This window comes from Crotalus tigris, unplaced genomic scaffold (assembly GCF_016545835.1).
Source record: "Crotalus tigris isolate CLP2741 ecotype Arizona unplaced genomic scaffold, ASM1654583v1 scf7180000019068.10715455, whole genome shotgun sequence".
In the NCBI taxonomy this organism is placed as follows: domain Eukaryota; kingdom Metazoa; phylum Chordata; class Lepidosauria; order Squamata; family Viperidae; genus Crotalus; species Crotalus tigris.
The window spans coordinates 1,589,324-1,604,207 of record NW_024097358.1 but is presented as its reverse complement, the minus strand read 5'-3'; the positions used below and the strand labels follow the sequence as shown (position 1 = coordinate 1,604,207).

The 14,884-nt window shown below is 41.1% G+C and overlaps 1 protein-coding gene across 13 annotated transcripts in view; it reads right to left on the bottom strand.

Annotated features, from left to right (window-relative positions):
• Positions 1–14,884, bottom strand: part of AKAP13 (A-kinase anchoring protein 13) — a 185,026-nt gene that overhangs the window by 41,358 nt on the left and 128,784 nt on the right. For 8 of the 13 annotated variants that reach the window (XM_039358929.1, XM_039358925.1, XM_039358924.1 and 5 more), the window contains 5 exons: positions 10,228–10,364; positions 5,980–6,344; positions 4,703–4,756; positions 2,300–2,362; positions 341–527 (listed from right to left, as the gene is read on the bottom strand). In XM_039358929.1, the coding sequence (XP_039214863.1) occupies positions 341–527; positions 2,300–2,362; positions 4,703–4,756; positions 5,980–6,344; positions 10,228–10,364 (806 nt within the window). The remainder of the gene's footprint in view (positions 1–340; positions 528–2,299; positions 2,363–4,702; positions 4,757–5,979; positions 6,345–10,227; positions 10,365–14,884) is intronic. The other 5 variants (XM_039358933.1, XM_039358937.1, XM_039358928.1 and 2 more) reach the window with 4 other exon arrangements.

Sequence of the window (14,884 nt, the reverse complement as noted above, 5' to 3'; positions counted from 1 at the left end):
TAAATTTGTTTTTTTTTTTACTTTTCAATCTAGTTTATAGCTTTAGAGTATCAATGACTTTCATGTAAGTTAGTTTGATCCTCAGATTTTCAAGATCAGCCGGTCAGCTTGATGCTGCCCTAGCTGGATGGTTCTAGAAGGGCTTAAATACACTGCTAAACTCTCCTACCATTGATCACAAGAGTGGAAGGTGACAATCAAGCTGAGGATCACCTTCTAAAGAAATTATGGAAAGAAACAGTGCCTTCTGAGGAGCAAACTGCTTCCGCCCACAACGGGCTTTGTAGACCATGCAAATCAAGCTACGATGCCATATCCTTGGAATTAACTTCCTTCTTACCTGACTTCTCATTTCTCCTAGCTCCGATTCTTGTTCCTCTTCAGTGAGTGAGACCAGTGATCCTCGGTCATCATTGGCTAAAGGACTCTGACGAAGATCCTTGGTGTTCATAGATGCTACATCAAGACTTGACGATGGCTTACTAGTAGTATTATCAGCCTCTCCAGAAAGTCCTTCTAAGCTGTAACTGGAAACAAATGACAGGAATTAGGTTTCTCCCAGTACTTGATGAATCAGTCTATAAAATCTTTGTTGGCTTAAGCAAGCTTGGCAGGAAATTTTCAAGTAATATTGTGCTGTATATATTATTTTGCTGTAAGCGGATCTAACTGGTTTCCTTGGTTAGTTAGCATGTTAGCACATTACTGCGGTCAGAATTAGAGACCCAATCCACCTGCAATAGCTCCTTTGCAACTTTCTGCATACATACATACATACATACATATTTTCTGAGGTTTTCGCGCGTGTTTGTATGTAGGTCTTTGGTTATTAGGGTTTTCTCCCGCGTAAAATTGGAAGTGTCTTGGCGACGTTTCGACAAACTCCCATTCGTCATCTTCAGGCTGGTGTTTTCAGCTTCATGCTTCGAGGATGACGAATGGGACTTCGTCGAAACATTGCCAAGACACTTCCAATTTTACGCGGGAGAAAACCCGAATAACCAAAGACCTACATATATATGTGTGTGTGTGTGTGTGTGTGTGTGTGTGTGTGTGTGTATGTGTGTGTGTGTGTGTGTTTGGTTATTTGGGTTTTCTCCTGCGTAAAATTGGAAGTATCTTGGCGACGTTTCGACGAAGTTCCATTCGTCATCTTCAGGCTGGTGTTTTCAGCTTCGTGCTTCTAGGAGCTATGTATGATGGTTGTTGTCATTCCATGCATATTTACAATACTTTCTGAGTTTTCCTACATTGGGTTTTTACTTTCTTGCGATAATTGTTTTCAGCTTCATATAGCAATAGCACTTAGACTTATATACTGCTTCACAGTGCTTTACAGCCCTCTCTAAGCGGTTTACAGAGTCAGTTTCTTGCCCCCAACAATCTGGGTCCTCATTTTACCGACCTCAGAAGGATGGAAGGCTGAGTCAAACTTGAACCCTGTCAGGATCGAACTGCCAAATTGCTGGCAGCCGGCAGTCAGCAGTCAACAGAAGTAGCCTGCAGTACTGAATTATAACCATTGCGCCTCCACGGCTCTTCATAGAATGTATTATAGTTCCTTTTCCTGCTTAAAAATTAATATTTTACTTAATTAACTACTCAGGACGTAATTCCACCTCCAGTGTTTCCCACGCCTAGCCCCCAACGTTAAGTGGGACTTAGGCTTTGCTTAGTGTGTACACTTGATAGAATAAGAACATGCACATGCTTTGTTAAGCATATTTCTTTCTCAGTTTTCAGACTGAGCCTAGTAAAACATGCTATTGATAAAGAGATTACACTGGAAGAAATGGAGTTAATCACTTGGTCATCCATGGTGAGCAAAAATGGCTTCCAGGCAACTAGGGATTTTTTTTCCTCCATAAAGAGTACCTTCCCATAGTGCACCATGGTCTTGGCAAGTTGCCTGGCAACTTATGTTCATGCCAGACAGCCCAAACTCAGCTCAGTATGGCATGAGGTGTTTTTTCCTGCTCTGAAGAACTGACAGCCATCTTCTTTGATTTGGTGATGTAGAAGATTCTATTTAAGTTACAGCCAGAGACCTTGTAAAGCTTAGCGTGACATTAAACAAGTCTCTGTCCTCCAGTTCAGGTAATAAGGAAAGGTTGGGATGTGGTGACCACAAATACCAGGCAGCCACCAAGTAAAACACGTAGTACAAAGAAACTGAATCGAAACAGCACATCACCCAAGCCAGCAGATACATTGAGAATGCAACGAGACAACAGACATCACACAAAAAGATGGCAATGATAGATGCAGAAGCTCCCTTGGATGCTATGGCATACTCTACCTTCGACCATTAAAGTCAGCATCCATGGCATTGCACTGGACACCTGAGGGACACCAGCTCAAACTGGGAATAACAAAGGTAAGAGACAGCAAGAGGTCTGCCATTATTTGACTGATAAGAGGGGCAGATGCTTACCAACATGGCTACCCTTGAAAGCACTATACTTCTTTTTCCCAATAAACTTCTGCACATATGTTCCTACATAGTTCCATTTTTTTTAATTACTACTATTTCATGATTTAAAAGCTAGTCTGTTAGGAAGCCCTCTCTATTGGCTGAAGTGCTCAAGAGCTTGGCTGAGCTGCCCAGAAGATGCATCAATATTCAATTCCCAGAAAAGGTTACATCCATAGAAATGTTGATCATTTAGTGGAAAATTTTGTAGGAATTGTCAGCTCATTTGGCAGAGACTAAAACCTCATATTCTAGTGGACCAGAAGGTATGTGATTGAAATGAAGGCAAGAAAATTTCTAAAAGAGCTAAGAGGCACCAACAGGGAAAACTGGGAAAGAACAAATGAGAAAGAGTTCATGAGGGATGAGCAAAGTATGGAATTTATGAATAGAAAAATCAAAGAGAAAGAAAAGGGAACAGGAGTAGAGTAGGGTAGGGTAGGGTAGGGTAGGGTAGAGTAGAGTAGAGTAGAGTAGAGTAGAGTAGAGTAGAGTAGAGTAGAGTAGAATGTGGAGTGGAGTGGAGTGGAGTGGAGTGGAGTGGAGTGGAACGGAACAGAACAGAATAGAACAGAATAGAATTTCAAATATGAATGTAGATCTATACACGTGACCAGCAAATGTAGTAATGACTAGGTTACATGAAAATTAAAAAGCCTCTAGGTGGCACTAGGAGAAGAGTTGTGCTGAAATACTGGATTAATTTTTCAGCAGTGATTTTCTTTTTTATATTAAGTACAATATCAGGTTTTCTAAACTTGGTTGCCAATGGATGTGCTGGATTACAGCTCTCATCGCCTCCAATTCACAAGACCTAAGGATGGGAATCAGGGTTGTATACATTTGGAAGGCACAAGACCGAGGTTGAGCTCCCCAATGTATACCAAACTGGCACTGCTTTTTTCTGCAGTATTTAAAAGCTCAGCAACAGCTTAAATATGCAAAACAGAAGTTTCAGAGCAAAAACATAATTAATACCCAAGTTCTATCATTAGCTCCAGAAATATGTGGCTTTTTTGTTTTGGTTTGGTTTTTCTATTTTGTTTTGCAAAATCACCATTCAAGCATTGAATGTTCTATTAATTTTGGCAGGATTAGGCTCACTGAGGTTTTTGAAATATAAAAAGGGTGAAGAGAGAGAAAGAAACAAAAGAACTAGAAACAACAACTTTTTTTTTTTTTACTTCCAGGGAGGCTGTTTATTTTTTCCCCCTTCTTTTTGTTTACTTATTTTCTTGATGTTCGTTTGTTCTGTAAGGAAAATGTATACATATTCCTGGGGGAAAAAAATCAGCTACATCATGGATGTTAAGAATGTTGTTTATTGATTTCATTTCTTTCATGTCTAGGTATTATGAAGTATTCATTTACTATTTTAATCTGAACTGGTTTGTTTTTATTAAACAAGACCGGTTTAATAAACAGAGATTTCTAGTAATTTCATTTGTAATGCAATGAGCTTTCCAAACTATGAAGTGGTTTAGAAAGATGGGAAGAAACTTGGTATTGACATGGTTCCTAGGTTTTTCTCATAGCTTACGAGTCAACGAGTTATTCCTGATAATAAATATACTATGGTTTGCACTAACTGCTGAAGCTAAACTAGCACTTATCCATAATCCTGTCTGTAGGGTAAATACAAAGTATCATTGCTGATTTCTCTGGAAATGGGAATGGAAATGGAAATGGAATGGAAAGAAGAGGAGAGGAAAGGAAAGGAGAGGAGAGGAGAGTTAAAGAGAGTGGGAGGTCTAGCAGAAAAATATTTAACTGTACCCCATCTCACTGCATCCTACAGAGATATAATTTTCTCTCCATATTTCTTTGCCCACTGAATATATGAGGGACCCAAAAGAGTTGAGATGGTACTTGGGCAGCTGTATAGTTTAATAAATCCATTTTACTACTTTGCATTAATAGTATTGATCCATCCATTTCAAATAGTAAACTATATTTTGGGCAAGCCTGCTCCTCCAGTGCTCCTCTGATCCTCAGTGGAGCTTGTGGTTGAAGTACTGCCCTCTAAATGGGTTGCACAATTGTGCCCACAGCCTTCAGCAATCATAGCCCAATCTCTGCCAGTTGGGGATTATGGCAGCTGAAGGCCAACCCATCCAGAGGAACCAGACTGAAGAAGGCTGAGCTGAATGGTGATTAACACAAAAGCAGGAAGTTAGTCGCCATCGAAATGCAACATGGTTAGTCAGCCTCAGCGTATCTGTGCTGTACCTTCTTCTATGGGAGGGAGCCTTCCTTACGACTTCCCCCAGCAGTCGCACTGAACTGAAAAAATGAATCATGGACAATTATCAGAAACATCATCAACCATTCAAAAATCTCCAGACAGAGACAGAAGGAGGTGGGGAGAATCCAAAGGGGAAGGGCAGAAGGGGTGACAACAGGGAGTAGAGGAAAATGACATGGTGGCAGAAGGGTGGGAAAAACGTTAGGTGTGAAGAACAGTCTTAGCCAGCAAGTTCACAGTGCCATCTATGGGCAAGAAGCAGAAACTGAATGATCCTTGGCCCAACATAAACCTATTGGTACCCCAAGGTCATTTCCCACACTGCCTGCCCAATCCAAGATTGTGCAAAATGAATAACTGGTCCAGGTCCTAGTCCTCGACTTATGACTGCAATTGAGCCCCAAATTTCTGTTCCTAAGACAGACAGTTGTTAAGTGAGTTTTGCCCCATTTTCTGCACCACTTCACAACTGTGAATCACTGCAATTGTGAAGTGAGTAATGCAGTGGTGAAGCAAGTCTGGCTTCCCCCATGGACTTTGTCAGAAGGTCGCAAAAGTGATCACATGACCCCAAGACACTGCAACTGTCATAAATATGAACCAGTGGCCAAGCATCTGAATTTTGATCATCTGTTCATGGGGATGATGAAAGGGTCAGCCCTGGGACTACCTCTCTTGATTCATTTCTTAAATTTATATACCACCTTTTTATGTAAGAACTCAAGGTGAGATTCTCAGTGCTTCCTCTTATTTTGCTTCACTCCAATCATCCTCTCTAGGTAAACGGAACGCCCAAAGTCACTCAATGAGCTTCTTCCATGGTTGAAGCTAGCTATGAGTCTGAATCTAATCACAACAGCCTGCTGGCTTCCTGCATGATGCAACCGGCCTGCGGGTCGGCAGTTTGACACCCCTGATCTAGATGATTGGATGGTCCTGCTTCGTTTCTTGGCCTTTATTTTCTACCTTAATAAAATAGGAGCTTCCAGCTTAGGTGAGAAACCAACAGCTTAAGCCATGTTTACTCAAAACTCCCACTTCTCTTGGCTATTGGATCGGGCAAATGGAAATGGCGCTGAGATTACAAAGGTGAAAGCCAAGCAACCAGAACATACCAAATTGGCTGTGCTTAACCTCCAGGATTTTCCACTTGGATCTCATGTTTTGATTTTGTGGCTGAACCTTCATACCTCTTTCCTTCCAGCATCTTGTAAGCCCCAGATTTCCTTATCAGCCCCTTCCAAGAAACCATTTGACTTACCTCCTCTGGTTGACCTCAGCTTCGCCGTTGTTGCTGTTCTTCCCTGGGCCCCAGCTATGCCGACGGAAAGGTGACAACGGCCTCAAATTGTTCCGCAAGCCAGACGAAGGAGGGGACACCTCCATGACACTATCCAGCAATTCGTCCAGTTCTCCAGAGACCACTGCCATGCCATCTTGACCTTCTCCATTCGCCCCCATGTTGAAGCAGCTGCCATCTGGGCTGTACCTCTCCTTGGACCCAAGGAGACCAGGGGTGCGAGGAACAGAAAAGTTACTGCCGAAGGAAGAGTTCCTTTCCAGCGATGTGGTATCTTCCACTGAAGAGGTTGAGCTCCTGCCAGCTGATTGTTCCTCTTCAGGCTGCTTTGAGATTGCAATAATACAGGAGTAATGGTATTGATAGCAGTAGTTACTAATAGCAATAAGAATACCATCAATTTATTTCAGATAGAAAGTAGGTTTCTTCCCAAGTGATCGCTCTATTGTAACCATTAATGGGACCAAAAGGAAATTTATTAAATACATAGGGCAGGGGTAGGCAACCTTGGCTCTTTTATGATTTGGGACTTCAACTCCCAGAATTCCTGAGTTCAACATGGCTGGTTCAGGAATTCTGGGTATTGGAATCCACAAGTCATAAAAGAGCCAAGGTTGCCTACCCCTGACATGCTAATTATTTATTGATAAATGTATTTAAAATAACGGCTTTTATTCTGAATTTAATGCAAGCTTTTCATCTTAAAACTGATTTTGAAATTACTTTTTAATTTATATTTTAATCTCTCCCATCAACACGGCTTTTGATCTTAGCCGGCGGACCAAGAAATGGGTCCATCCCATTTAAACTCAAATAAATCTGACAGCGTTTCGGTCCTGACTCTACTAACATTGTAACATTACTTATTTTGACACACTTTCCGAGCATGCATTCTTCTTATTTTATTGAAGAAAAAAAATATTTCATTTTTCTTTCTGAAAAACAATCCAAATTACAGAAAGAAACAAGAACCAAATCGAAAACAAATTGGAAAAGAGCAAAATGAAAACACAATTCAAATGGCAAGGAATCAAATGGTAAGTTCAATTCTGAAGAAAAGATGATGTAGGAGATGACTAGGCTGACTCTGAAGGCGGGGTCAAATGCACTATCAGTTTGGAATCACTACGCCCCTGTAAGTCTAGCCCTTCTTAAACTAGCCCCTCTTAAACTTATCTGACACCTATTCACCTTGACCATTAGTAGATCAGATTCTTGTTTATAGATAGCATGGAGTAAACTCATCGTGCTTTTGAACTCTATCCTGGCTCCTGATTTCTTGCAACTGACGCCATAGCCTCTGACGCTTATTACAATGCCTGCTTCAGACAACAGAGTCCAAGTCATTAGTCCATCAACTGTGGTTCAATTCCTCCTACCTTGCTGAACCAAGAGTGGATTTTGTACAGCTGTCTGCAAGTAGCTGTACACAAACAGTACACACAACCCAAGGTCGTTTATGTGCTAGTCTAATAGAGAAGCCCAAGCTAAGCACCTCATTCCAGAAGATATGTGACAATTCCCCAAGGAGATAGCAGACATGGCAGCCAACATTTCCCAGTGACCTTATCTCTCATATAGAGAGTTGGTGGATGTTTTGCTTCTGGTTTACATAAGTAAGAATACTGTCCCTTGCGATCTTGGATTCTACAAGCTCCAGATCTGGATACCCAATCCTTGCCTGAACCACTCTGTGGTTCATTAAAGCTTGCACCACTGGGAAACTGAACTCAGATCAATAAGGAAAGAAGGATGATCTCATCAGAGACAGTTATTAAAAGGGGATTTACAAGTTCCCTGCCAATGACTTAAAAGTTTAAGTAAAGAAGAAGTGATCTCTGCACATCCTCCTTCCAAATCTTTAACTCTGCACAGAAATCCCCTAAAGTATATTTGAATCCGAAAGTGATAAGGATTTTTTTCTGGGGAGGCGGAGAGAGGAGATGCAGCACAAGACTGATATCTCATCTCATCACATCACAAGGTGTTTGATGGATCACAAGCCCAACATTAACACTGTGGTATATTTTTCAATCTTGGAGCTTTCCATGACACCACAATGAAGAAGCAGACAAACTTACAGTACATGGAATACATTGAAGTGTGTGTTGGGTGGTGGGATTTAATTGTGTGGGTGCTGAACTACAGTTCCCAGCAGACTGAGCCTGTAAAGCCAACGGGGAGGATGTTGGGATCCAAAGTGCAGCCATGTGTAGAGGATCACTATTTCCTTATCCTGTCCGAGAGAGGACCTTGAGCTACAGTTTGGCCACAGTCAAGGCCAATGGTGGTCCAGCATGCCAAAAGGAGGCTACCTGAGACCTCCACGTAAAGCTCCTTGCTTCTTGATGTGCTGTAAAAACTGAGGCTTGCTCTAAGATGGCAACAGCAGATGATTTGGCTGGGGGAAAAAAACACCAATGGGATCTACCTTCTCGGTTCTATTGGAACCAGTTTATTTAAATCTAGATTAAAGCAAAATATCTTTGGAGATTCTCAGTCATCCAGGTCATGGTTGTCCCAAAGCTGCTTTTTCAGGAGGCAACTGGACTTCCTTGTTTTTTCTTTGAAGACATTTCTCTTCTCATCCAAGAAGCTTCTTCAGCTCTGATCGGATGGCGGGGAATAGAAGGATTTACTGTGACCCTGAGGACACAGAAAGCCTCCAAGTGGCCTCAATGACACTCTAAAAGAATGCAAATGACCAGCTGTCTGCAAGGAGTATAAATCATTCCATTCCCCCACCATCCAGTCAGAGCTGAAGACGCTTCTTGCGAAACATCTTAAAAAAAAAAACTTGAGAAAGTCCAGGTGCCTCCTGAAAGAGCACCTTTGGGACTAGATTAAAGCAGGAATGCCCAGCAAAGCAATGACGCCTTCATTTCAAAAAACAAATGAAGCAGTGTTCACTGGGCACACAAATTTAGTATTGTCCAAATGTCACTACCTAAAGTTTGACATTTTTATTTTTTTTTTTGCTTACAATTAAACAGATGCTTTTTTTCAAATGTCTCCCAGATCAAGGGACAGGTATTTTTCTTGCAACTCTAACAGCTTCCAGTTAAAAGAGCCCCCCCAGCATCTTTCACTTTTGTCCCATCTGTGGGAATTCTGGGGATGAGGGGATGCTTGCTTTTTGTACAATGGCGAAAATCTTGAAATTCCCACATGCCCACCAGCTGTACTGCAAAACCCTGTTGCATTAGTGGCTTCCTACTCTTGGGATGAGGTCATTTGCAAAAGGAGGAAGTTTTAGTTTTGTCTGCAAAGCCCTGTTCTGATGGGAACAGACACTTGATGAATCTGTCATGGTAATTCTGTCTTGGTCAGTCAATCTTTAGCCCAGCACCATGGCAGAACATCTCTGCATGGAGAGATGTAAGAAAAATGGCTTTGCAACTGTTCTTCCATCTGGCTTCAACCGTGAGCTCAAAATAATCAACTTCTCAACAACCTCCTTTCCTGTTCTCAAGGCTAAGTTACCCAGATGTTACATAAAAGCGTTTCTCTGAACACAAGATCATGCTTGCATCAAAGCTTACTAGTAGAACTTCTTCTTTTATTAGGGGATGGGGTTCGTAATTGCATAATAATGGCAAGAACAATATTCCCAAAAAACACAAACAAACAAAGCCCAAAGTTTATAGGCAAAAATTCCCGTTCCTTTCAGTGCCTCACCCTTTTACTTAGGCACTCCCTAGATTTGTACACAAGGCTAAAGGAATTGGAAAACAGCTTTCCCCCCCAGGACTTCAATCCAGAATAGCTTTTCTTCTTGGCCAGAACTTCAGCAGCTTAGCTATGATCAGAAAAGCAAGGGTGGCCCTTAGCTTGCCAGGAGTCTCTGGACTTTTAAAGCATGCTGCTGACTCGGGATGATGCAACCAGCATTAGCGACCCATCCAGAAGTCGTGAGTTAAACAGAATGCTCAACGGTTGAAACATTCTCAGGAGATGCAGCAAGGAAAGTGGCAGATTTATCAGGAGAGTCTGAAACAGACTGCAGGAAATGACTTCAGACTGCATGATTCATTGAGATGGGCCCATGTCACAACGTAGGTCAGTGAGAAAAAGGAAAATTCAGAAGGTTTCTGGGATAACCAATGGAACTTGCCTTGAAGGCCCTGCAAGGGTGGGGCTTTTTTCTCCAAGTTTGTGGGCTGAAGTAGAAGAGCTTTGGTAGATCTATTGGGCCAATTTTCATCTTACCTTTCTAAAGTCCACCTCATCCAGACCATCACTGGAGAGAGGAAAGAGCTCGGAGTCACTCCCGGATCCTCTCTTAAGGATGCCTTGTGAAGAAGAGCCGTCACCGCTTAATCTGTCTTCTAGAAAATTATCACTTTCTGGAAGAAGACAAATTTAAAACACAGACATATGAATCACAGAATCAGAGATTAGCAAATCCAACCAGGTACTGAGGAGATAGGAACTACAATGTGGTCTACGGGGAAATTGAGGTCATCTCAAGATGTTGGCGAACCTCAGGGAGATGACCCAATGACGCCAAGTGGACTGGTAACTGGACTCCAGAGCAGCATCTTTAATGTCCTCACCTGTCCAATTTAGAGGACAAGGCACAAGTGGTGTAACGGTTAAGTCTACCAACAGAGAGGAAAACCTGCGTGGAGGTCATCAAGGAGGCAAACCAGGCAACTAGCTATCCTGGACACTCAAGACCCAAGGAGCCTTGCCAGAGACATTTTTAATTCTTATGACTCCTTAATGTTTCCATAGCATTTTCTAGCTTTCACAGCAATTCTCATATAATATATCCCGTCAGTAATATTTCCATTGATCCTGCAGCATATGTCAAATAATTTGCCAAAAAGTACAATGGAAATGCAGTATAAATGTCTACAACCAAGACATTTAAACTCCAAAAGGGGAGAGAGATTAATTCTTTGAGTGAACTGGATAAAGTGTGCAAAACTTTCCATAATTTCTTTCTTATTCCGCAGCTGTTTCTCTCTCTTTTTTTTCATTATTATTCTACTTTAAAGCATTTTAAGATGGTAGAAAAAAGAAAACGTGCCAGATATTATTAAGGAACCGCATTTTATTTGACGTATTCAGTTTCTGTAGCTGCCTATCTCAGCCAGGGGGGCAGCTACACTCTTTCTACCTCAAAGACATTCCAGCCAGTAAGATAGGTCTGTTCTGTTAGCCATGTTCATTTACTTATAAACACAGAAATTATTTTAATCCAGTATTTCTTCCATTAGAGAAAGGTGTGCAAATAAGAACTCCGGTTCCAGTTTTGATCTCTGAATATCAAAGGAAGACTGAGCTGAAAGATAATGACTGAACTACCAGTAAATTTTCTCCACTCTCCTGAGTATGTTGCTTAAGAGAAAGATTAAACCTGGCTATGAAAAGATTCTTACCTACTGCAGGTATTATAGTAGGGGAGCCTCAAATAATTTGCACCTGCAGGATCAACCTCCCTTCCCCTTCCTTTCATTTCCAATTTAAATCCTACATCTGTCCATCTTTTCTCAATCTTTTAGGGGAGAACTTTCAGATCTCAAGGAATCCCCTGCATTAAAAAACGCAAGAAATGTGGATCCTTCGCCATATGCTTAATCTCTAACCTTCACAACCCAGGTTTTACACATTTTTAAGAAGAGCAAAATGGTAGCTGAATTGTAGCAGGTAAAAATTCTCACCTCTGTGGGTGCTAGAACACATGGCATGCAAAGTTCAAAAAACAATGTTTTTTTTTAAATTCTTAATCTCTTGTGGAACTCCTAGAAACTGTTCACAGAAAACAAGAGCCCTCCTATGCACGTGGCAAAGTGCTGAGCTGCAACTCATGAAAGCATATACCTTCTAATAAAATCTGTCAGTTAAGAAAAGTTCTCTCAGATGCCTACTAAAGTTTTGCACGCTTACTACCCATTTCTAAGATCAGGACAAGCAGATTTTTTTTTTTATCAAATCAAGAAGACTAATTCTTTTTTTCATCAAGACTTTGGCCTCAAAGATTTCAGGCAGCCTATTATGAAACTTGCAAGAATCAATTGTCTGCAGTGGTAGTTTGAAGAACGTTGACTTCAACTCCTAGAATTCTTTAGCCAGAATGGTGGCTGAAGAATTCTGGGAGTTGGTCCACACCTTTTCAAGCTGCTAAGGTTGAGAAATACTGGGAGATATATATGTACACGGCCCAAATATGGGAAGAAGAAATCTTTTGCCTGTATCAGCCCAATCTAGGTTCGAATCTCAGAAGGGTATAGCTGACTGATGAGAGCTAAGGAGCTTGAAATAGCTATACCAGCTTCCCTTTAACTCCTTGTTAGAATCCTTGGAAATAGCTAATATTTCACAAAGTAGCTACGGTTATGCAAAGGGTAATTTCTCTATTTTAACAGGTGTGACTTCTTTCCTCATACCTTCTCCATCCTCATCGGTCTATATTTCTTTTCCATAAGTTGAAGAAGGTGAGAGAATTTTTAAAAGAGAGAGAGAGAGAGGAGGGGAAAAATAAACAAAAGCCAGAAACCTCAGGGATTCAGCTGGCAATTTAACAGAGCATATCCCACGGCATTCCAGTCTGAAGGGCAAGCCAGCTCTGTACTGAAGGGGGGGAAAGAACACTAACAAAATACTGAAACGGAAAAATCACAAAGGAAGTTCCAGATTCGCCACTGGGTAGCACCAGCTCCAGAAAAATTAAATCAATTTCTGAGCTGCAAAGGCACAGCAAATTTGGCAAAGCATCTTCCATGTTTTTCTCTCTTTTCTAATTAGCTTAAAATTGGTAGACATCACACTACTCATCTAAAGTCCCCCAAAACAGCCCCCTCGACACACAGCCACACACACACAATACGCTGCAGCTGATCTTGGCCTGGTTCAGATATAGCAACTTTTGTGGCTGTGTTTTGCTAAGAGAACAAGATACAGCAAATTGGTGATATTTCTTCCTTACCCTTCTTTCCTTGTCATATTCATATCAGGATAAGAAACTTGCCTTTCAATGTTGAACAAATCCTGCATCCAGGTTATAATAATAATAATAGTAGTAGTAAAGTTGGAAGGGATCTTGGAGGTCATCTAGTCCAACCCCCTGCTCAGGCAGGAAACCCTGCACCATTTTGGACAAATGGCTGTCTAGCTCTTCTTAAAAACTTCCAGTGTTGGAGCATTTATTGCTTCTGGAGGCAGGCTGTTCCACTGATTAATTGTTCTCACTGTCAGGAAGTTTCTCCTTAGTTCTAGGTTGCTTCTCTCCTTGATTAGTTTCCACCCGTTGCTTCTTGTCCTGCCTTCAGGTGCTTTGGAAAATAGTTTGATTCCCTCTTCTTTATGGCAGCCCCTGAGATACTGGAATACTGCTATCACGTCCCCCCTTGTCCTTCTCTTTGTTAAACTAGACATACCCAATTCTAGCAACCGTTTCTTATATGTTTTAGGTTAATAAGGGGAGCTGTGATTTCTTTTTAATTTAATAGGTAACATTTGAGTGGGAAGGTAACAGCGTTCCGTGCACCTTTGACACATAGACACACGATCACAGAAAATATCTTTAGACAATCCTAGCTCCCTCAGCCAAGAAACAAAGATGAGCACCCTAGAATAGGACACAACTGGACAGGGAAAACTTTACCTTTACTTAGCAAACTAGGATCAGGAAACTCCTAGAACTGACCTGGCTTCCTCTTAGCCTAGCATGTAAGAAAGTCCAAGCAATATAGGGCAAGTCATCCTTTCATACTTGAAGAACTGCAAGCATAGGAAATAGTCCCAGTTTGAAGGGGAAGAGTTCCCGCCCTGGAGAATCAGTTATGATATAAAATGAAGGAAAAGTGAGAAATAAAAAGACTCAAGGAGATAGGGAAAAAAGTAAAATGCAACCAACAAGAAGAATGTTAGGTGTCTAGCTATCTTGTAACAGCTGAGGGTTTTCTGAACTCTTGGAAACATTCCTTCATCTTTCTAGGGAAACATGATTTATTTTTCTGTTTACATTCGTTGTGTTCTTCGTGTGTGCTCACATTGTGCAATCCAAGATTATTTTCACCTTTCCTGATGGCCTGATAAATCTCCCAAGGCAGGAATGCCGGCTACAACAAAGCTGGAAGAATGACAAGTTCCCAGCAGAGGTGCCATTAACTTCCTGAAAAATCTGATTTATGGACTGACCTCTCTGTAACCAATCTTTCCAAAGCTGAAGAAAGGAAACCATGGAGCTTTTTAAGGTACAATTATAGGGTCAGGGTGGAAACTGGACTTGCAGCAGTAGAAAACATCTCCTTTGCTTTAACATTAAGCAGAATTAAGAAGTAAAAGGACAGTATGCCACTCTACGCTCAAATTTGGAAACATTTGATCCTACCTATAATGGAGGACTGGCTGGTGAAGATGATGGAACATGCAAAGATGGCTAAATTAATTTCTTTGATCAACAGAAAAAAAAACAGTATCTGCATTTATGGCTGGCTGGAAACCGCTTATGGATTTTTTGCATGAGACTGAAAAAAAATGTACTTATGATTTGTGGTTTTGATGATCAAATGATGGAACTTGCAAAGATGGCTAAATTAACTTCTATGATCACAGACAAAATAATATTTACATTTATGGCTTCAAACCCTTTGCAGACTTTTTGCACGAAACTGGAAGAAAGTGCGCTGATGGTCTGTGGTTTTGATGATTAGAAAAAAAGCTGGATAACAGAAAAGAAGAGCTCTTTTCTTATAATTGTAAACTAACAGATAACAGATATTAGATAAGTATCCAGTTTTGGTCGCCACATTACAAAAAAGATGTAGAGACTTTGGAAAAATTGCAAAGAAGAGCAACTAAGATGATTAAGGGCCTGGAAACAGAAACATATGAAGAACGGTTGCAGGAATTGGGC